We start from the raw sequence: 22,105 nt of genomic DNA, 5'->3' as shown, positions 1-22,105 counted from the left end.
GGGCCGTCTGGTCATGGAGACAACCCAAGCACAGAAAGGCATATGGAGAGAGTACCGATTTGTGGAGGGTCGCTTAGTCTTAGTAAAATCTATATCACATCATGTTTATATCTCCATGCCAATTCCTTACAACTAATTACAGGAAGAGTGTGGGATACGGTATCAAAGTAAAGGAAACCTTGTTCAAATAATAAGTCAGGATGAGATTGCCTTGAGGTCTCCCTTCCCCACATTTTTAGTAGGGGACAAGGTGGGACTTTGGAGCACAGCACACACTCGAGCCTTATCAGCACGAGTTGACAGTTCTGTTCCGCTATCAGGTTCTTCGAAGGTAAAGTCTCTTTTCAATAAAAGTCTCTTTCCTTCGAGGCCTGATGATTTCAACAAATACAAAGTTCTGCTTCACGTAGACTTTGGGTGACGACTTGACCCCTGCGCAGACCCTTCACAATATCGCTTTTAACGATTTTACAAAAACAGTTGCCTTCTTATTGAACTTTGGGTGCTAGCATTTCACCCCTGGATCTCCCTCGAGCGGGCTCGGATACCAATTGACAAGGGGAACACTTCCCTTCCCTTTGTCTTACAACACTTCTTGCTTGTTTGTACTTGAGGTGGGGATTCGTCACCCCTGGGTCCCCATCTTCTGGGCGTCGACCCCTTTCAAATATTTCTCTCGGCTCAGCCTCCCTCTTCCGGGTTCACTATTGATTTGCACAAAGACCGTTCACCTTTTGACCTTCAGCAGTCTTAATGTTTTTTCAAACAATTCTCATGGACATCCCTCTGCCGGGTTCACTCTTGTCAACACTCTGTTTCTCGGGACTTCAGACTTCTCCCCCTCTCATCAGCATCCCTCTACCAGGTTCACTCTTGCCAATCTTTATGGAACAAAGTTCATGTATTAATGTTCGCCATGCAGAATTCACTTCCCTTAGCTTTCTCAATAATTTGTCAGTAAAAGACTTTCGATTGTTCAGTGATTTTGCTCGACCTCCTGTATGACCACTTTGATCTATCTTGGCGGCTCTCCTATGGCCTTCTAGTATCTGTAGTCATATTCGACATGGGATCGACCAGGGTTTCTCGAGTCAGCACCCACATGGTGCTGGTTCCCTCTGCAGCTGGTCTTTGAACTCTTCTTCATATGCCACTTTGCGACCTTCATTCAACACAGCCCGCTTCTTATGAGTTCGCCCGTCGACTCACTGGCTGTGATGTACCGCTTGGCTTTCATTGGATCTGGATTCAAGGCCGGTACCACGGTAGCAGGACTTTCCCTCTTTCCGGCTTATAAGCATAGACACGCTCCATGTACCGTTGACATCTGTTGCAAAACACTTGAGCTATTGTCCACGGCCTCCCTCTGCAGAGGTATCGCAGGTCTGAGTTGAAAAAGGCAAGGTTGCGTCTCTCCTTGTCAGCTTCTCAATATTTACTGCCTTTCTCTTCCTTTTCAACTGGCGGGTCTGAATAGTTGTTTCGTCATGCTGTCTGCGTCCCTCCTCATGTGCTTTTGTGCTCCACTTTTTATCCCTGTGGGGAAGGGAAAGGGCCGCCAGGTGTGAGTGATTTAGGTCAATTGCCTGATTTTGTCAGACCCTTGTATTGGGACGTGTCAGGCAAATTGCTCTGGTGTTAGTCCGATGTCTTCCGTTTGTGCGAAAGTGTTCGTATCGGAAGAGGTGTGCATATCCTACGTGGTGGGATGGGGAAAAGGTTTCGAAAAAGAAGGGGGACACCATGTATCACCTGTCAGTGTCCCACTCCTATGCCCCAAGGACCCTCATCCAGGTGATCCTCCCTCACTAGTTCACCCCCAGGAACTGGATCCAATAGCTATGGCCGTGTCCTGGCCACCTAGATGACATATCCCTGGGGACTAGCCAGGGAGACACCATTAGGTTTCTCACAGTGCCCCCTGCCCCTTGCAGCAGCTCTATCCCATTACCTTACAATAGGCTTAGTTACCTGGCTGTGTGGGGTTTTTTGAGTTTAAGGGCATTGCAGAAGCAACAGTGCGGGATGTGTCTGCATGACGTCCTCTCTTTTGTATCATTTATTTTCTCCCCTTTTCCTTTTGTGTTATAGACAAAGCCAATCTCTCCAGCAGACCGGCGGTGGGGGTACTTCCCCTGGGGACTGGGAACGACCTGGCTCGGTGCCTCAGGTGGGGCGGAGGTAAGAATGTGCCAACAAGAGCTCTTTAATTGAGGTCCTACATCTCCAAGAATGCAAACATGCCATGGGGGAGGAAGGGTATTCTATCTATGGCAGCAGGCCTAGAGCACTAGCCAGGGTGATATTAATAGCATGCACCTGGGAGCTGCTCCAGATGCCACGCTTTTCTCCATTGTCTGGTCTGAAGCAGTGAAATAAGGGAACCCCATGCACAGATCAGTGCTTTGGCCAGCCAGCATTCTGAGGTAGTCCCAATTCAATTCTGAAAGAGACCACTGGGAGTACGGGGGGCATCCGGGTCAGAACCCTGTGCTACTTGGTCCAATACCTCTCGCGCCTAAACTCTGCCCGTGCCCATCGGCAGCACGTTACCAAGGGAATAGGCGCTAAGCTGTCAAAATGACTTCCTCTTCTCTTGATCCCCTTCGAAAGGTTACGATGGAGAAAACTTAACAAAGTTCTTGAAGGACATTGAGACTAGTCCCTCCATCCAGATGGACCGCTGGAACATCGAGGTGACGCCAGAGAACCCCTCAGAGAAAGGCGACCCTGTGCCGTACGAGATCATCAACAATTACTTCTCCATTGGCGTGGTAGGTAACCTCCTCTTGACATCGCAAATTTCAGGGTAATAAAGGGGTCCTTTTTTTGTAAAATTGAAAATGTGAAAAATGCAAAAGATATGTAGTACCAAAACGCGCATTACTAATTCATAACCAGTAATGATGCAAATGTGCACTACAGTCCAAGCACACTTTGAGCCTAGTATGGAATTACATTATCATGACATTTGTCTCTCTGTAGCTTGAGTGATTTTTTTTGCTATGTAATTCCCGCTCCAGGCTATATTTGGCAAACTGGCTGAGCAGATTCTGCGGGAAATTGTTCCACAAGGCAAACAAGAGCATGGGAAATCTGCTGGAAAAGGGAACTATTTTATCAAATGTGCACCTGTTGTCTGCATTACAGGGAGCAAAAGTCCCTGAATTTCAGGGGACGTGATCTTTCAAAATGCTACAAAGTTACTCGTCGACTGCTCAGAGTATGCTTGCAGATCTATATTCAAAATCGGCATCACTGCTGTGTGTTGAGTGTTATATTCCCATTTTGTTGGCCTCTGTGGATCTGCAGTTTCTTTATTTTTATTCCACAGTGCCCCTTGTTTGAAATGTGTCTCTTTTCAGTGGTAAAAAACAATATCTTCTGGACCTGGACTTTAGGCATACATATATTGATGCTCAATAGGTGTATTTTTGTGACCCTGCAGTCTGTTTGTCCATTCCAAGTCCCACTCACTCGTTTTCTGACAGTGAGGGCAGTTATGGCTTGTGGGTGCCTGCTTAATAATGCATTTTAATTAAAGCTTCGCAGGATAAAAAATATAGTCGTCAATGAGGGGTTTTGAGAAGCCAACTTAAAGATGCAACCAGTTGTAGGAAATCCCCTAGATGCTCCTATGTGCAGCAATAAAATTGCGGGTAAAATGTCGTATGTAAAAGAAATTGCAGCAAAAATGCTGTGGTTTGACCCAGTAAAGGTGTATCCATTATACCATTTAAGGAGGCAGTGGTTTCGGGGGTGTCCCCCGCTCTCCTTAAATGGTACAATGGGCCCAGAGGTTGTGGGGGTGGCCCCCACATCCATTACATGGATTGCAGCGGCGAAACCATACCCATTTTTGCCACGTTTTTAACACATGGAACCGGCGCTTATACCAGAAAAAATGCAACCCACTAGGGAAGAAGGCCCAAATGCACCTCTTGCAATGATAACAAGGTTTATTTCCACACAAAAAATGGAAGCGCCAACAAAGAACTCTGCTGCTGCTGAACATTCTGGCAAGCTCTGCATGAGCAGCACATTAAGAAGGTACATCGTGTCATAGGTGACATCATTACATACAGTAGAAACCCGCGTGGCTAGTTGATGCGATCCTACACATAGGTTACCTGCACCATAGGGGATGACAGGAGATTGGTCCCAGCCCCGTCCGTCCATCTTCTTCCACGTGGGTGGTGCTGCAGTCGGCATCGGTCACAAGCTGGAAAATAGGCAACTATTTGCTAAGTAAACAACGCATCTCTCTTTATGTAGCAGTGCACCTGGTACGAGCAGTCAGGGGCCTGGGAGTGAAGCCGAGGTCATACTAACTCACACACTTCACTCGCTCCCAGAAAACAGGCCGGCATCTCTCCAAGGTCTTCCACCCTCGTACTGGGCTATAATTACATCCCTCCCTGCACCTCATAACACAAATCACGTGACCTAGATGTGAAGGCAGGAAAGCCCTGCTTTCTGATCTATTTGATCGATCAGGGGTCTAACAGGTTTATGATCAGTGGTCTGGGGCTGACTGGTATCCTGGAATTCAGAGGCCCTAAAGCAAGGGCATTTGAGTGCTATAACTTAGAATTGGGACTTGTGGGGGTCGGAGGCCCGTGCTCTCCGTCTCGTGGAATTGTATCTGTTCAAAGACGCTCCACTCTCCTCCCATGGCCTTGCAGAGCACATTCTTCCCAGGACGCGAAGGCTGCCAACCTTTTAAGACAATTAATGGTTTATGGATCTGTGTAGCTCTGACCTTTCTCATCAGTGCCCGGGATATAACCAATTCCATTACTCATGTTTGTGGCTTAGGCCTGGGGAGCTGACTGCCAGGCTGCGTTTAAGCTTTGTGCTACAATATGGCTGCTAATATCTAAGATGGCTGCTATTCCCACATGACCCCTTTGATGTTCACTTCTAAGGCTGTCAGAACCAATGTCAAACATAGTGAAGGAAGGACGTGTATTGTCTAAAACTAATAGAAGCATTTCAGCTTTTTTTTAAAATATGATTACAAAAGTGATACGTCTATAGATGTGACTGATTATCGCCATTGTATTTCTCTGTCCCTGATTTGGCAGTACCCATTGAGTCAATTGTTAAGTCAAATAAAACCATTGATTTTCTCTGGCAGGATTCAGGATAGTGCCTCCTAAGTGAGGGTACTGGTTGAACAAACACAATGAACATTTCTTTTTTTGTTTAGGGTTTACTAGTAATTTCTTTTTACTCTAAATATTCTTATCTGTTTCTCTTACTCTTTGCCTTCTGGATTACCAGATTTGGCTTTGCACATTATCAGCACTGGGTCTTCTTCACTAACCACACCTACCGGTATTCTGCTTTGTCTCTTTCAAGACTATAGTGTACCTTTTAACCTATAGTGTTATGCCTACTATAATTAGCTATCTGTACTGTACTTGAGTTTTTACTTTGTTATGCACAACAATTAGCAACAAATGTGTTTTTGTTATATGTTGGAATGTCAGAAAATCAAACTTCACTTTTTATTAATACATTTGAGTGCTCGGTATGTTTTTTAGATGCAATTATTATTTTCAGATTAAATCATTGTTCTATCACTTGTTGATACGAGAAGGTTTCAAATTAATAACCATACTGATATCAGCTTCTGGCAGTAGTCCTTTCTTTATGCCTTATGTATTGCTATTCCCGTATGTGCACTGCATCTATGAAGCATGCAGTAATGTAATCATGTAGAATTCTTTAATGGCATCCCCTGCCCCCCTAGTCTCTTACAGGACCTGTGACGACATTTGCCTTATTATGAAGTGCTTGGGGGTGCAGGAAGATAATGTCCCCTTTCTAACAAAGGTTATGCCTAAGTCCACGCTCCATCCAATCTCCACTCTACCCGAGGCTCCCCACTGTTTCGTCCCCAGGTTATTTTTAGAGCCAGCTCCCTCGTAAGGCCAACTCACAAGGCCTTCTCTTTCCTGTCTTGCGTGCTGAAGAATGAGGGTGGACGCAGGTTGCAGGCTCCCAGGGTACTCTACCACCATCATTATGCCCATTCTTGAGAGGCTGCCTGCCCTCAACATCGTCTGCTGTTTCTCAAGGTAAGCCCTGCTGGGCAGGAGCATTGTGAACTGTGGCTTCAAGCCTTTTCAATAATGGCTGCCGTCATTTACACCAGCCTGCAGCATCCCCAATGCTGCTTGCACATGTCTGCCTTCCTCGTTGCGAATTGGCCACCCTCCACCTCAACTGGTCCAATCCTTGGGATGGACAGCCACCCTTTTGCGATCAGATCGCCACATACCGCTGTGCATGAGCTCTCTATCTCTTTGGCCACTGCCATATTCCAACTGAAATGCTACACACCAGCGCGCATCTACTTGCCAGGTAAGCGTGGCTGCCAGCATTCTAATCTGTCCACCCCCATCGCTGCTTCATTAACAGCATTCTGTCTCCTAACAAACCCGTCTTCAGCCTGCCCTTGCAGACCTCCTTTCATTGTCCACTGTGATCTAAGCAAGCCTGCGGCAGACGCAGCTAGATCTCGACTATCACTTCATCACATGTTTTTGACTGCATGTTCCCAAACCTGCTCCCTGCCTTTTATTGGATCCATCCAGCCAACAATTATCAACTAAGTGGACAGATCCCACGCTCCTCACCTCCAATTAGACACTGACATCCAGGCCCATCTTTCTAACTTAGAGCGCAAATTCATGTTTACTCACTGCTCTACCTACCCAACTTGTCCGCACATCAGAAGCAGCCCCCCGTTCCACGAGGGGAGGCTCCTCCATATGGTGCACACATCCTACTTGCAAGCCACCTACTTTAACTTTTGCAGCTTGTTACTGCACTTGGACTTTACCTGGAACTCAGCTCATCTAGCTTACATACGGCATTTTTCTGTATACTGTCCTAATCTGGCATTTATGTAGCATTTCACTGTCTATCGATGTTACCTGCACCCTACCTAATGATGCACGTTATCTTTGTCTCCTAGCCTAATGCTAAATCTGTAACATACCTGTTCTGGCCTTACCTTGTCTCCTCGTTCTGTCATTCATATTTGCCTGTATACCTGATATATCACCCCGTACCATGAGGGGTGGCTTTGCCAGATTGTTCATTTACCCTAATGTTGTCTCTCGTGTACCTGTATACCTGATGTAGCCCCCATACCACGAGGGGTGGCTTTGCCAGATTGTGCATTTACCCTAGTTCTGTCTCTCATGTACCTGTATACCTGATGTAGCCCTGATGTAGCCCCCATACCATGAGGTGTGGCTGTGCCATATTGTGCATTTACCCTAATGCTGTCTCTCATGTACCTGTAGCCCTGATGTAGCCTTCATACCATGAGGTGTGGCTGTGCCATATTGTGCATTTACCCTAAGGCTGTCTCTCATGTACCTGGATCCCTGATGTAGCCCCCATACCATGAGGTGTGGCTGTGCCATATTGTGCATTTATCCTAATGCTGTCTCTCATGTACCTGTATACCTGATGTAGCCCACATACCATGAGGCATGGCTGTGCCAGATTGTGCATTTATCCTAATTCTGTCTCTCATGTACCTGTACACCTGATGTAGCCCACATACCATGAGGCGTAGCTGTGCCAGATTGTGCATTTACCCTAATTCTGTCTCTCATGTACCTGTATACCTGATGTAGCCCTGATGTAGCCCCCATACCATGAGGTGTGGCTGTGCCATATTGTGCATTTATCCTAATGCTGTCTCTCATGTACCTGTATACCTGATGTAGCCCACATACCATGAGGCGTAGCTGTGCCAGATTGTGCATTTACCCTAATTCTGTCTCTCATGTACCTGTATACCTGATGTAGCCCTGATGTAGCCCCCATACCATGAGGTGTGGCTGTGCCATATTGTGCATTTATCCTAATGCTGTCTCTCATGTACCTGTATACCTGATGTAGCCCACATACCATGAGGCATGGCTGTGCCAGATTGTGCATTTATCCTAATGCTGTCTCTCATGTACCTGTATACCTGATGTAGCCCACATACCATGAGGCGTAGCTGTGCCAGATTGTGCATTTACCCTAATTCTGTCTCTCATGTACCTGTATACCTGATGTAGCCCCCATACCATGAGGTGTGGCTGTGCCAGATTGTGCATTTACCCTAATTTTGTCTCTCATGTACGTGTATACCTGATGTAGCCCCCATACCATGAGGTGTGGCTGTGCCAGATCATGCTACTAAGAACCACTAGTATGCTGTAACCTGTATGCATGGTCTTCACTTTTAATAATGTTACTCCGCACTTAATTACTTTAACTAGTGCTCTGATGTCTGAGGGTCTGGTGCACTGCTGTAAATCCAAAAATATAAATAAAATAAATGTCTTGCTGCCAAATTGCCCGTTCTTCTCTGCCATCGTTAGTAGCTCCCCTTCCTTGCATCTCTGCTTCCCTTGCGTTGTCCTACCCCCCTATGATTGTAAAACGCTCCGTTGTTTCCCGAAGCTAGATCCATGACCAATAAATACGGTAATATTAATAATAATAATACACTCAAGTCTTGGATCAAATTTGTAAAGGCCGAGTAACTGGCCAGTCAGGGTAAGACTCGGGAAGTGGCAGACTTGGTCTCAAGTACAGTTAACAAGAGCAAAGTCTGTTAAGGAACAGAGGTCCACAAAGGTAAGTACATTTAATTAAACATAAGAAAGTATTGAGGCTAACACACTACCAGTAATTAAAACCACTATTCACTAATTAACTTGTACAGCCGCAATATATAATATTTTGAACTAATCCATCCTCCTTTCTGGGCCCTGAGGTCGAGGTGGATAGATTTATAATATGAGGACTCTTCTCTGAAATATGACCAGAATACATTTTGCAATTTCGAAACCTGGCAGCTGCACCCTTCAACCTTCCCAGATCAATAAAATGAGGGCCATTAAATTAGATGATGATTACACCTGTTATCCAGCACTTAAAAGCAGCAGAAATCTGGCATGAAGTGCTACGTATAAACCTGATATTATCTTTATTTGCAATATTGAATCTTGTTTAAACCCTGTCCATTTTGTTTGAGTATTATCTGATAGTAATGTCAATAGCTTGGGCTACTCGGGCAGCACTGACACACTGGCCTTCCAAGAGTTGCGCAGGAAGTGACAGAAATGTGAAGGTTGGGGGATGATAGTGTAGTAGCGGATAAGGTGGGGGGTGATGTGATGGTGGCAGGCAGAGAGGAGTTGGCGAAAGGTACAGAGTGGAAAAGGATAGTGTAGTGGAGGAGAGGTCTGGGCGGGTGGGGACAGTTGTGTAGGAAATGACACAGGACGAGTGGGAAGAAGTTAGGATTGTGGAGTGATGTTATGGCGGGGGCCTTAATCATGCTTTTATGGTCTTTTTCAAAATTACCCGAATAACATCCTCCTCGGGTTTTGTTTTATTTTTTGCACATGGAAATGAATGGCACTCGAATGCGGGGGCAACAGGTGAGGTGGTGAGAGTTGATCCCCGATTTCTAAACCATTTGTGTAACTATTCATGGACAGTGATGTCTTATGAGAGGGTCTGGATCATATTCCACTGAATTACCAAATCCCTGCCTATAAATGGACCTCCGCTTTGCGCAGAGTGCACGAAAGCCGCTGAGGCAGTGGGTAACGCACGCGCTGGACTGTGAGCGTTTGATGACCGCATGGAAGGCACAGGCGCACACACCGTGCAGACTGCACGTGTGAAACAAGCTTACCGGGTGGGGGGAGGGTGCAGTGCTTAAAGTGGGCCGGGGCCTGCCGGGGCCGGGCCCCGGCAGTCTCCAAAAAGTGGGACTGAGCCGGGGCCCTGCCGGGGCCCCGTCCTACCGCAACATTGGCGGGATGCATTAACCCGTCGCGGCTGTAGCCGCGACGGGATAATGCGCCTGCAATGAAGTCAGGCAAGCTGACCGAAGTGGCAGCCAGCCACAGCGACGCTGTGACTGGCTGCCACTTCCGTCAGTCACAGTAACTGCATCTGGTGACCCCTCGCGCGAGAGGTCACCAGAGGCAGTTACTGTCCCTTTGTTTCCCCAGGTCGCCGAGGCGTCTTTAATCCTCGGCGAACCTGGGGATTCCTCGACATATTTCGAGGTTTATAAAAGATGGCTTTGAAAGTACACATTTCAAGCCATCTTTTATAAAGCTTTGCCGACGGACAATTTTGTCCGTAGTCAAAGCTTTATAAAAGATGGCTTGAATTGTGTACTTTCAAAGCCATCTTTTATAAACCTGAAATGTTAGAAAAGATGGCCTGAAAACTAGGCAAACCGTAGGGTATGCACACAAATATATATAAACGTTATATATTTGTGTGCGTACCTTACTATGGTTTGTGTACTATGCAAGCCATCTTTTCTAAACATAGAAATATGTAACATATTTCTACGTTTATAAAAGATGGCTTGCAAAGTACACAAACCATAGTAAGGTACGCACACAAATATATAACATTTATATATATTTGTGTGTATACCCTACGATTTGCGTACTTTTTAGGCCACGCCCCTCCCACAAGCCACGCCCCCAAACGAGGCCCCCCCCTCGATTTCTTACCCCACTTAAAGCCCTGGGAGGGTGGGTCTACGCTGAGCCAATACGCCTGGTACCTGTGCACTTAAATACTTGATCCAAGTGACGGTTGTAACTTGTGAGGTATTTCGACTCCTAATTTAAAAACGGTGTGTTTTGTTTTCTACAGTCAGTTGCTCCCACCCTGGATTTCGAACAATAATACCCTTATTGATTTGTTAAACAGCATATCTCCTCAGTCAATCCGACATTTTTAAATCAGTATTTGTGCCTTTCCACAACATTTAATATCAGTCATCTGCGCTACAATCCTATTATTAAAAAGTTAGTTAAGGCCAGACCACCTACATTATTTGGTGGTTTTATTATATTTAATGTGCTACTTTCTGTTTTTCTTTCACATGAGAACGAGTGGCATCTCATTTCTTCAACTAAGAAGTATGGATCTTTCGCCTCAAAATTTATGCCAAAGTCTCGGAAAAAAATTATTTTGTTTTATGTTAATTTTGGCCTTTAGTCAAAATCTGTATTTGATTCGAAGGACAAGCTCGCTTTTAATCTGAACCAAGGAACCACTAATAAAATGAAAACAACCTCTCTTGGAATACATTACAGAGATCACGGCGTGACATTTGCTGCCAACCAAAGTGAATATTTCAACGAAACTGAACGTCAACCTGTACTCGTGGGCTACATATAGATTTTATTTGCGGCCCGAAGTAACTCCATAGTGCACTTGACAAGATGTTGTGCCGAGTGTACAGCAAGCAGAATGGGCAACGCTGGTTGTTTCTGCACAACACAATGCAGTGAATGCACCACGGTATATTCCATTGCATTATTATTATTCTTTTTTATTTGTTTGGCTGAACTTAATCAACCTTTAAAATATAAAACAATTCATTGATACAATCATTAAGAACATTTAAAACCAATTGAACATAGTTAAATAATCAAAAGGTAAGTGAAGGAAAAAATAATAAAAAGAAAAAAGAACAGAAAACAATCATATATCATTCAGAAATACAAAAGTTTGACTATGAGGGCTAACCACGGGTAGGTTCTAACATCAAACAGTTCAGAAAATTAACAGTTGCGATTTGCAGTGGTGTGCAAGACGAATTCAGGATAGCTCCCCAACAATCTCGTGAATCTAGGTTACCCAGATATTTACAATATTTTGAAAAGCGGATTTCTCGTTGGCCACGCAATGACACACATTCAGTGATCAAGTGAATTAGTGTTTCACGAGCACCATTGCATTATGTTAACGCAATGTCCTACCCAGCAGGTAACCAGAACGTGAACTTGCAGCTTGTCATTGAAGAATCCTACTACATTATTTGGGAGACACTAATACATTGCACTTCTGAAAGCTCTTTAGTTCACCCTCCCCATAGGGAAGGCTTAGTATGAGCTAGTGCGTCATTTCCGCTGGGGAAACAGCTTTTACAAAGCCCTGCCCTGGTGCACACAAGGACCCCAGCGCTAATAGAAACAGAAGAACAATCTCGGGGAAGGCCATTTTGCCTATTCTGGTGTTGCCTACAGATTGAAAGGGGCCATATATATCTGCCAACATGTGAGCTCACCAAAATGGGAGATTTGTTATCAAACAGAAATCTGATTGACCTTCTCGCCCACCTGCTAAGGCAAAAGAGGAAGCATGCAGATGTGAAGATCTGTGAGTAATAGGAAAGTCTTCCATTGCAAACAATTTCCATCCAAAATGGAAGGCGGCCTTCTTCTGAAATAGGCGGGGAGCATGTCCGACAGAGGAACATGTTTTCTTTTGGAGGGATTTATACATTGCATACCGGGCCCCAGAAGGTGTTCAAGCACTGTGCTCACAGGGCTAGGATGGTACGTACATGGCAGGTGAGGTGAATGAACATGGTGGAGAGCTGAAGCTGTAGACATTGCCGACTAGGATGACGACTCCAAAGCAGAACATGATCAGATCAGATTAATGATACTAAAAATGTGATACCTAAATTGTGCGTGCTGCACATGTGATCAGTGACCCTGAAACAACAACAAACTCTCCCTGGGGTGAAGCTCATTTTGCCTGGACCAGCCGTATCTCCAGTAAGAGCTCAGCTATCAACTCCAATGCACAGCTCTCCTATTAGGAGCCAAGGTCTTGCTATTGGACACACCCTACACTCCGGCCTTCAAGTGCTAGATGTGGCAACAAAACAGTGACTGTCATCAACTGGAGACTACTTCTTGAAATACTGAAAGATCCTGTGCACTCACTTCTTCACACATCTTCACATTTTCGCACTCTGAAACACTTGTGTACGAGCTCGATACCAATACAATATCATATCACACATCTTCACTGTGGCCAATGGCCAGGAATTCTAACTGCGACGTATAGCCCATGCTTTTTAGTCCCCTTAATAGTCTGTCATGCGCGTAAGACTGATTTGCCCATGTTAGACTTGTGGAAACGCTTTCATCAGGTCCATCCCACCAGTCCTGGGGTTGAAGTACCGCACATTACCTTCGCAGATCAGGTGGTCCAACAGGGCTTCACCGAGCCAGACAACTGTCCCAGTAGACCCTCCAACCACCCACATGGAGCTCAGAACAGATCCAGCTTGCCTACGTAAAAGATACCCTGGTTTAGGATGAAGCCCATCATCATTACCAGAACTAATGCTCTTCCTTTGGCTTTCACCTTCTCGAGGTAACTCCTCAGGGACCACAGCAAGGTTCCCGCACAGAAGGCAGAAGAATGCACTGGGTGGAGATTGCCCATGAATGTGGCACAATCAAGGTTCATAGTGATCATTTAGAAAAAAAAAGGTTCTACAAACAAATGTTTCGAAAACAGACTTTCGAAAAACAAAGCTGTGACAGCCTATATTTAATATGCAAAGTGCATTTCTTTCTAAACCAATCCGTCGACAATAGTCATGGACTGGTTTCAATTGAAATGCACTTTTTCATGTTAAAAGTAGCATTTCAATGCTTTTTTGTTGTTGTAACTTTGCAACGTTAAATTACTGCACTGGACAGCTCCATGTAACGTTTCAAAGTTACAAAAAAAAATAATTAAAATGCCAATATACACAAAAACTTCGAAACGGTACATGGAGCTGTCCAGTGCTGTAATTTCAGCACTGGACAGCTCCATGTAACGTTTCAAGGTTTTAGTATATATTGGGGGGTTCCCCCTCCTCCCCCCAAACCCCACGCCACCGTCCCACCCCCCAACCCTAACCCAAGCCCCAACCCTAACCCATGTCGACAGCACTTTCAAATTTTTTAAAAAAGAAATTGTCATTCGAAAGAATGTCATTTTACCATTCGAAACTTTCACGTTCGAAAAAATGACAGGACACCTAGAATCAAGACTCTCTGCTCAGTATGCAGGGTAATCTTTACTCTATGTCAAGAGCAGAGGTGAGCATTATGTTTGTTTAAAGCTCTCCATTAATGTTTGCACCACTGATGCCTCTGGCTTAAAATAAAATGTCTTAAACAAGCTGTCACTAGAGAAGTCTGCCGCTAGCATAGCCAGCACCACGCCTGCTGTGAATGCTTTGGATGCCATAGCTCCTTTCACTAAATGAGCCCTCAATCATGCCAGATTGATACCTGCTTGCTGCATAATCTCTCGGACCCACCTGGTAATGGTGGCCAATGCTACCGCCTTATGATGCTTTCTAAACGCAATCCACAATTGTGACATTCCTGCCAGGCGGAATTCTGCCGTCCTGTGATTGTATTCCCAGATGCAAGCCGCCAGTTATGGCTGCCTGGTCAGGTAAGGATACAAAAATAGAAGAAGAGTCTGTCTTTGTCCCTCTAGCGAGTGTGAAGGTAACACCTTCCGGTCTGTATGTCTTCCTATCTATTTCCAATGCTCTAACGTCTGACACTACATGACAATAGGCACAGCAACATGACCAATCTCCCTGATAATTGCATCAGTGACAAGTGTTTGTTCGTATGCCAGTTCGCCAGAAATTGCAACACTATGTTCACGTCCCATAGATGTGTGTATTTCGGACCCAGGGGAACGCAAAACCAAGCTCCTTTCATGAGCCGGACTACTGCCGAATGATCTCTTAGAGGCGCTATGTCCACTGGTATAATACCCTGCTGATATTGCAGGCCTATATACAACTACGGTCCTGAAGGCTTTTCTGTCTTCCAGGAAAGAAGTGAGGAACTTAAGGACCGATACTACAGGGGCAGAAACAGGAGAAATACCTCTCCTTTTGCACCAACTCTCCCATTTGCCCCATGCCGCATCGTAGATCCTACATGTGGAGGGGGCCCACGAATCCGAGATGAGCTGGGCAGCGTGGCCCGAAATGCCTGGCAATGTCCATTTACCCCTGATACCTTGCAAGCTTTCACGTGAAGCATACCTCTCACCCTCAGAGGATGAAATGACCGAGCTGGGTCCGTGAGTGGGTGCTCTCCTGACGGGAAAATCTGCGGGAAATCCGAGGAAAGTTCCAACAGAGATGGAAACCATACTTGCGACTTCCATATGGGTGCCACGTTACTATAGTTACCCTCTCTCTGCAAACGTTTGCTAGCACGCTGCTCAACATCACAAAGGGAGGGACTGCATAATTCAGATTCCCGCTTTAGTCCTGAAGGAACACGTCCATCCCCGGTGCGCTTGGGTCTAGTCTCCAACTGAAGAATCGACTCGTCTGCGCGTTCAGCCTGTAGCCAAATAGATCTGTGTATATCGGCCCTCATAACTGCTACAGCTGCCGGAATACACCCTCATTGAGCTTCCAGTAGCTGCAATCTGTAAAGTGGTGTGAGTTCCAATCTGCCACCACACTGAGGGTCCCTGGAAAGATACTCAGCCGTAACCCAAATCCCTGTTTGTGGCAGTAGTGCCAGGAGTCCTTGACTAACTGTGCCCATAGTCTGTATTTCATCCCACTTAGGTGGTTTATGTAGCTGACCGCTGAGATGTTGTCCATCTTCAGGAATATGCAACAGTTCACCCTGTCTTTTGTGAAAGCTTTTATTGTGAACGACCCAGCTGACAGTTCTAGACAGTTTATATGAAGCTTCATTTGCCTCCTGTTGCCAGCCTGCCGCACCAAGCTCCCCAGTCCACTCTGCTCGCGTCTGATTCTATGACTAGTTCCGACCTGTCTCTGAAAATGGCACACCAATTCCATGCATCCATATTCTGTAGCCACCACAGTAACTCTGTGTTCGCTTCCTGATCTAGCGGTATCATCTGGTGGTAACTCAGGCCCTGATGCAGGTGCCTGATCTTCAGCCTCTGAAGCGCTCTGTAATGTAGAGGCCCTGGAAATATGGCCTGAATGGAGGACGCCAACAGCCCTACTACTCTCGCTAGAGCGTGCAGAGAAATTACCTGTTTGGAGAAGCAGGCTCTGATCTCCTTCTTGATATTTCAAATCTTCATCGCTGGAAGTTCTAGAGTCGCTTTCTTTGTGTCCTCCACGAAGCCTAGAAAATCTAGCCATCTCATTGTTGACATATCTGACTTCTCCTGGTTGATTGAGAACCCTAGCGAGGCTAAGAGGTTCTTCACCCAGTTTGTCTGGTATAGCAGGGATTCCCTGTCGCCTGCTTGCGGTAGGATATCATCAAGATATATTATTATCCTTATTCCTTTCTCCCTGATAGCTGCTAGCACTGGTCTCATGAGCTTGGTGAAAGCCCACGGAGCCGATGCAAGCCTGAATGCAATCGTCTTGAATTGTCAGAATTGCCCTGCCCAGCTGAACACTAGGAATAGGCGAAATTCTACATCTACAGGTATTGTGAGGTAGGCGTCTTTTAAGTCTATCCTCGTTAAACAGTCTCCTTTCCTTAGAATGTCTCTCAGCTGATTGATACCTTCCATCTTGAAATGCCTGCATATTACCCAACTGTTCAACTCCTTCAGATTCATGACTGGCATGACTTTCTCCTTCCTGTGTACTAGGACAAATTGCTCATGATCTTGGGCGTTTGCGTGCACCGCTCAATGGCTTTCTTCTTTTTCAGCTGGCTCAGCTCGTCATGAAGGAGTTCTCGCTCTGCTTGTGATATGTGAATGGGGCGTGGGCCTGCCACTTGAAGCAGATTTTGGATAAACTCTAACTGTAGCCCTCAGGATGTCTGCAGCACCTAAACATCACTGGATAGCGCGTGCCAGGTTTGCCAGAATTGCAACGTTCTCCCCCTTCCCCCACCGGAGGATAAGTTGCGGGTCTCACTTGTACTTGAGCCTTGCGCTCTTCTGTATCCCCTGCTTCTATGACCTGTGGGGAATCTCCCTCTGGTTGGGAAGAAGGAATCTTGGTGCCTTGATTCCCAGTAGTGGGCCCTGGGGTCTTCGGGAGGATTGGGACCACCCGGCTGCTCGACCCTTATAGCGGCAAGTCCCGGCAAAAACTGCACAGGAAAATCATTTCAATGGAGGCTTGTGCCTACTCCAGAGAGGTTTATGTTCCTACCAACTTCCCCATTTCTTTGCCAAAAGCCTCTCCGAAGACTAGCCCTTGGGCCACTTCTCCCGCCTCGTAAGTTGCGAGGTCACTCAATTTTGCATCGATTTTCAAGAGAAGACCTCTGCTCCTCTCTGAAGAAATTGCGCAATTAGCATTGCCCAGCAGACAAACTGCCCGTTGTGCCCAGTTGGCTAGGGTATCAGCATCTACTTGTTTGCCAGTGTCCCTGGCTCGCTCTGCCAGATCCATAATCTTAACCAAAGGTCCAGTAAGATCCAGTACCTTCTCCTGGCAGCTCTTCCGGAACCTGTCCATACCCTTTCGCAGATCCTTGAATGTCTTTGTAACAAACGCAAGCATTTTATGATCCAATTCGGGCGCTTCGCCCACTTTCTGTGTTAGGTCTGGGATTGGGCCTTCTGCCCTCCTGTGCAACCTTGTATCTTTATCCAATGCTTTCTTAATTCTATTTCATATATTTTGGCACTCTAGGTGATGGCTGCCAGTCTCAGGATCTGTGGTTCCTGATGTCACCCGGATTGCACATATCTGACATCTCTGCCTCTGCTATTTCCAGATGTTTCTGTTTCCGGGCTATCTTGCCACTTGTGGCTCTGGCCCACTCCTCGTTCGTCTTACTTTCCTTCTCTTGTGAGGAAGCTGTAGCCTCTGATACTCCTCTTCCGAGCTATCATCAGTATCTCCCATATTCCCTTCCCTTGGGGTGGGAGTCAGGATGCAAAAAAAACATCTTTCAGCTTATCAAAGGTGTCAGCTGCCTCTGGAGCCTGTTTCTCTACCCCGTACTTGTGACCCAGGGTTTATTCGTAGACTTCTCTTTTCTTTCTTTACTGTCCACTTTTGCTGCAGCGTCATCCAACTGCTCGACGGCCTTCCACAGACAACTCCTTCGTCGATGACTTGACTATATCAATGACCAGATGCATCCTTCACGGGCCTCTTCGGGCTTCGGCCCTTACAGTAGGAAGAGAGGGGGGAGGTCTTTCATACTGACTTCTTTAGAGAACGCATATTCTGCCACCCCTTTTCCTTTTTCCTCACCTAACTGCCCTTTCCATTTATAATGGACAAAACACCTTTGGCCAAACTGCCATAGAAAATTCCTGTGGAAAGACACGCACCGAGTGTGCAATTACTGTCTCCCTAGGGATCACCCCCAAAAGCTTTGCAAGTCCTGCAAACCTTTCCGCCTGAAAACTCTCAAAGATTGTCGCACCAAGCCTCCATGGATGGGACAGAGGACTCCAGCGAGGGCAGTATCGCGATCACCTGTCAGTCAAAGCTGATCGCTCTGTATACCGTTCACGGCCCTATCAACCATGTTGAAACAGTACTGTCACGGCGTGCTACTATTAACAACACGCTTCTCACATATAACAAATCTATGAATTTGCTACAGTTTAGCTTCTCACAATTCTCTACAGTAAGAAATATCCACTTATCCTGCTGAAGAGCAAGAAAAGAGGTGGAGCAAAGGGGCAGAAAGTGGCTGGATGGTAAAGGACAAGTAGTGTAATAAACTACAGAAAGATGTAGGGCGAGAGGTAAATGTATTTTTTTTTTAAATGTAAAAAAAGAAAATGGGAGTTGGGATCATTTTCTGTTTATTTGTTGAAACTGCTGAAGAGTAGAATTAAAGAAGTGAAGCATAATGCTCGCCTCCGGTCTTGACATAGAATCCTAGTGATTATCGGCAGCCAAGAAGGGATGCATACACTGGATATAAAAATGCTAAAGCCAGTGACATATGGCATGCAACCCATGATGGTAATTCAATGTAAGTAAATACAAAGCCAAATCTTCCTTTTTTTCTAACAATAAAAGTGTGTGAGGCAAAGACTGTTAGGAAAGATTTCTCTTTTGGCAAATTTCCCTCCATAGATCTATGTACCTCCAATCTTTTTGCTTCGTTTTTGAACCTGTTCTGACATTTTGAGGGAAAGTAAAGTCTTCAGCTTCACTCCCCTGGCCTTTTGGTCATTTGGTATGGGGAAACTGATCAGTCCTTCAGACTATCAGTACTGGGAAACTATGCTTCCCTTTTAACGTTTACACTTTTGTTACTTTTTAGCATTGCACACAGCATTTTACAATTCAGTGCAATGGGCATATGTTTGTATCCCCCTAGTCTTTTACACTTGGGATTTTTGGTTACTTGTATATGTGCCTAAAGCCAAGCTGTTGGCAGAAATTTTATTGTTACCATTTGTGTGTTATTTCTAGTGCGCACATTCGCGTTTACCGCATATGGCTACTAAACGTGCGTATGGCTACTAAACGTGGATAGAGCCCTAAAATGGCCAGGCCACAAGAGTTTCGCATGTTCTTTGACCATATTGTTGTTAGGCCTTCTTCTTGCCTTCCCAGGCCAGGAAGTCCTATATAAGGTCATGCACCTGCCCGGGAAAGCCCCTGATTTCGTGGGCTGGTGAGGCCTTTGTGTGTGTGTATGGCTCAGGAAGGGAGTGGGACTGTCTAGTCCCACTCCACATCCATGGTGCCTGAAAGTCTGGGTGTGGGGCATGACTGAAACAAACAGTGGTCCCTGATTGTACCACTACTTGCTGTTTGAATTGTGCAGATCCTTACCGTTGGTGGGCTTGGACTTGCTTCCAGATAAGATTTCGGATAAGAAGAGGACGGAATATCCGAAGAAGGCTACCGAAGAGGCCTAGCATCCCTTCCTGCGTCTGGCCCGGTGAAGCAGTAGTGAAGTCTGCCTGATCTGCGAAGGCCCTGGGCAGTGCTTCAACCCCTGGACTGGTAGGACTAACCAGTCTCAATGTGTCCTCGAGGATCCAGCCACCCTGAGCCTTCTGAAGTGTTGCTGCACCACCCAGTGGACTGATCAGCTCTCCAGTGGTCTACCTTGCTAGAACCGTTGCCATTCTGCATTTGCAGTCAGAACTTCGGTGGCCGCTAGCTTATTTTATAAGACATGTTCCTGCCGGATTCCAGCCTCCTAGCTTCAAGGAATGCTGCTCTGGAAGGTCTTCTTTAAACCCAACTGGGAAGACACTTGCTATTGCCTTTGTGTGGTGACAGTCGCTGGTACTCACCTTCCCCCATCCTGTGAAGTGTCCTGAAGAGGTCTACATTGGTGCTTTCTACATTTCTACATCGCATTCTGCTCTTGAACCCGACCGGAAGAATCCTTGCATCCGCGGCCCCTAAACACCTCTCGAAAGAACCAATGGTGGGTAATTCAATCTCCAGCGACCCCCAGTTAACCCAGCAATTCATCTGAGAAAACCGGGGTCAGGAGGTTAAGTAAACACAACGCATTTGTCCCGCCCTCTCCTCCATATGACAATATGGAAAACTTGTCTCTTTTTATCCGTCCATTTCACTGCCTTTTGGTTGTCGCACCTGAGCAGTGAAACTTGAAAAATAAGAACACTTTTATACTTAACAGTAACTTTGTTGCATCTCTTCCCTTGAGCATTCACCAACACAAGTTCTTTACCTGCACCAGATACATTCTGGGGGAAGCATTGTGACTTTTGGGCACAAGGCCCCACACTTCATAGGGATTGGACTTCTGAAGCTAGGGGATATTTCTTGTGACTTAGTTCTATCTTACTGCATCTCTTACTTACCTTATTTAATGTAAGTCACTGAATGCATTTTAGAACCTATGGTGGCTGTATATATGTTTATTATTGAGTGTTGTGCGATATTATCACCTGCTAGTTTACTTTCTATTGTGTTTTGGGACTACAATATAGTATTTTTGTACATTCCTGTCTAAATTGAATTATTGTGTGTTTCGCTGTGCGGACTCATTGTGAACCCCTGACTCCCTCCCATTTTCCTAAGACTAGCCTTAACTGCTCTCCATTGCTACTTGATTGGGTTTTGGCTAATTTCTCAGAGTGCACCTGTTCACTAGAGTGGCCTCCTAAAATCTGTCCATCCGGCTTGATTTTAGAAATCCATCTTGACAGTTGGGGAGCTTCTTAGTTTGATACCTATTGATTGTGGTAGAGGCTGCTGGGAATGTGCCATGATCTGTGGTTTCTCACTCAACATTGAGGTGTCCTCAACGAAAGTGGTTGGACATGTGGAACCCACATAGGCTCAGGAAGATGTTAGATGTTGGTAACATACCAGGGTGAACGGCCTGGTCTTTGTCGAAGAAGGCAGGTGAAATAGGGCTTGGACTCAACCCCTCAGCGCCTACCAGTGGAGAGGACGCAAGAGGATCTTGGATGTCAACATCTCGAGAAGCAATCAGCGCTGCAAGTACACAAGCTCATCATGTCAGGCAGGCAAGAGCCCAAGAAGTGCAGGGTAACATCAAGGGAGATTGCAAGAACACTGTGATGTCCCTAGCACTGATCCAGAATGCAGAGCAAAGAACAGGAAGAGGAAATGGGTTTAAAAAGAGGAATACCACACCTGCACACCTTTGCCAACCAGTCAGCAAGGAATTCATCATAAGAAGTCGAGGTTAACCAGGTGAGAAGGGCGTGATGAATCCCAGGTGATCCTCCCACCAACCCTGGCCTGGGACCCTTCTCATGTGGCCAGGGAAAAGGAGACGCGTCCTGATCCTAGGGGTGGTGTTCTGCAGGAGGATCACATGGGAGGGGATTCAGATCAGGAGATTTGGGAGAATCCTCTAAACAACTTCCATAGTGACCCTACAGACTTAATGGCATATTTAAAACTGAAATATGTGATCAGAATGTTGGGGACTTCAAGTCCCATAATGCCATAGGTACTGGGACGAGGAAGAGGAGCCCAGAGGCACAGAACTGCAATATGCAGTCTAGTGTTCTGAACAATCCACACCTGAGCGGGAATTTTGAGTATTTAAATCCCCCTCAGGTGCAGATGAACAGGAGTGGCAGTAGTAGTAGCAGAAGAAGTTACCTGTGGCCATGTATGCAGCAGAGGTAGGGCGAAGACGCAGGGACCCCCTCTGCGCCTTTGGCGGTTCATGGTGCTGAGAGAGTTGTGAGCCAGAGAAGCCCAAGTTGCAGAGGTTGTGCAGTGGGAAGCGCTGCTGTTGCAGGGTTCCACGTGGAAGAGAGACGCTCTCTGGACTTTGTGTCTACCTCCAGTGGCTGGCGAGCATCG

At 46.0% G+C, this 22,105-nt stretch overlaps 1 protein-coding gene across 4 annotated transcripts in view; it reads left to right on the top strand.

Moving 5' to 3' along the window:
• The window catches only part of DGKA (diacylglycerol kinase alpha), a 542,794-nt gene that overhangs the window by 435,878 nt on the left and 84,811 nt on the right, over positions 1 to 22,105 (top strand). For all 4 annotated transcript variants that reach the window (XM_069653799.1, XM_069653797.1, XM_069653800.1 and 1 more), the window contains 2 exons: positions 2,092 to 2,181; positions 2,614 to 2,774. In XM_069653799.1, coding sequence (XP_069509900.1) covers positions 2,092 to 2,181; positions 2,614 to 2,774 — 251 coding nt within the window. The remainder of the gene's footprint in view (positions 1 to 2,091; positions 2,182 to 2,613; positions 2,775 to 22,105) is intronic.

The sequence above is a fragment of the Ambystoma mexicanum genome, chromosome 3q, assembly GCF_040938575.1.
Source record: "Ambystoma mexicanum isolate Mex_15411 chromosome 3q, UKY_AmexF1_1, whole genome shotgun sequence".
NCBI classification, from domain to species: Eukaryota; Metazoa; Chordata; class Amphibia; order Caudata; family Ambystomatidae; genus Ambystoma; species Ambystoma mexicanum.
The sequence above is the reverse complement of the archived record's forward strand: the minus strand, read 5'-3'. Positions and strand labels throughout refer to the sequence as shown.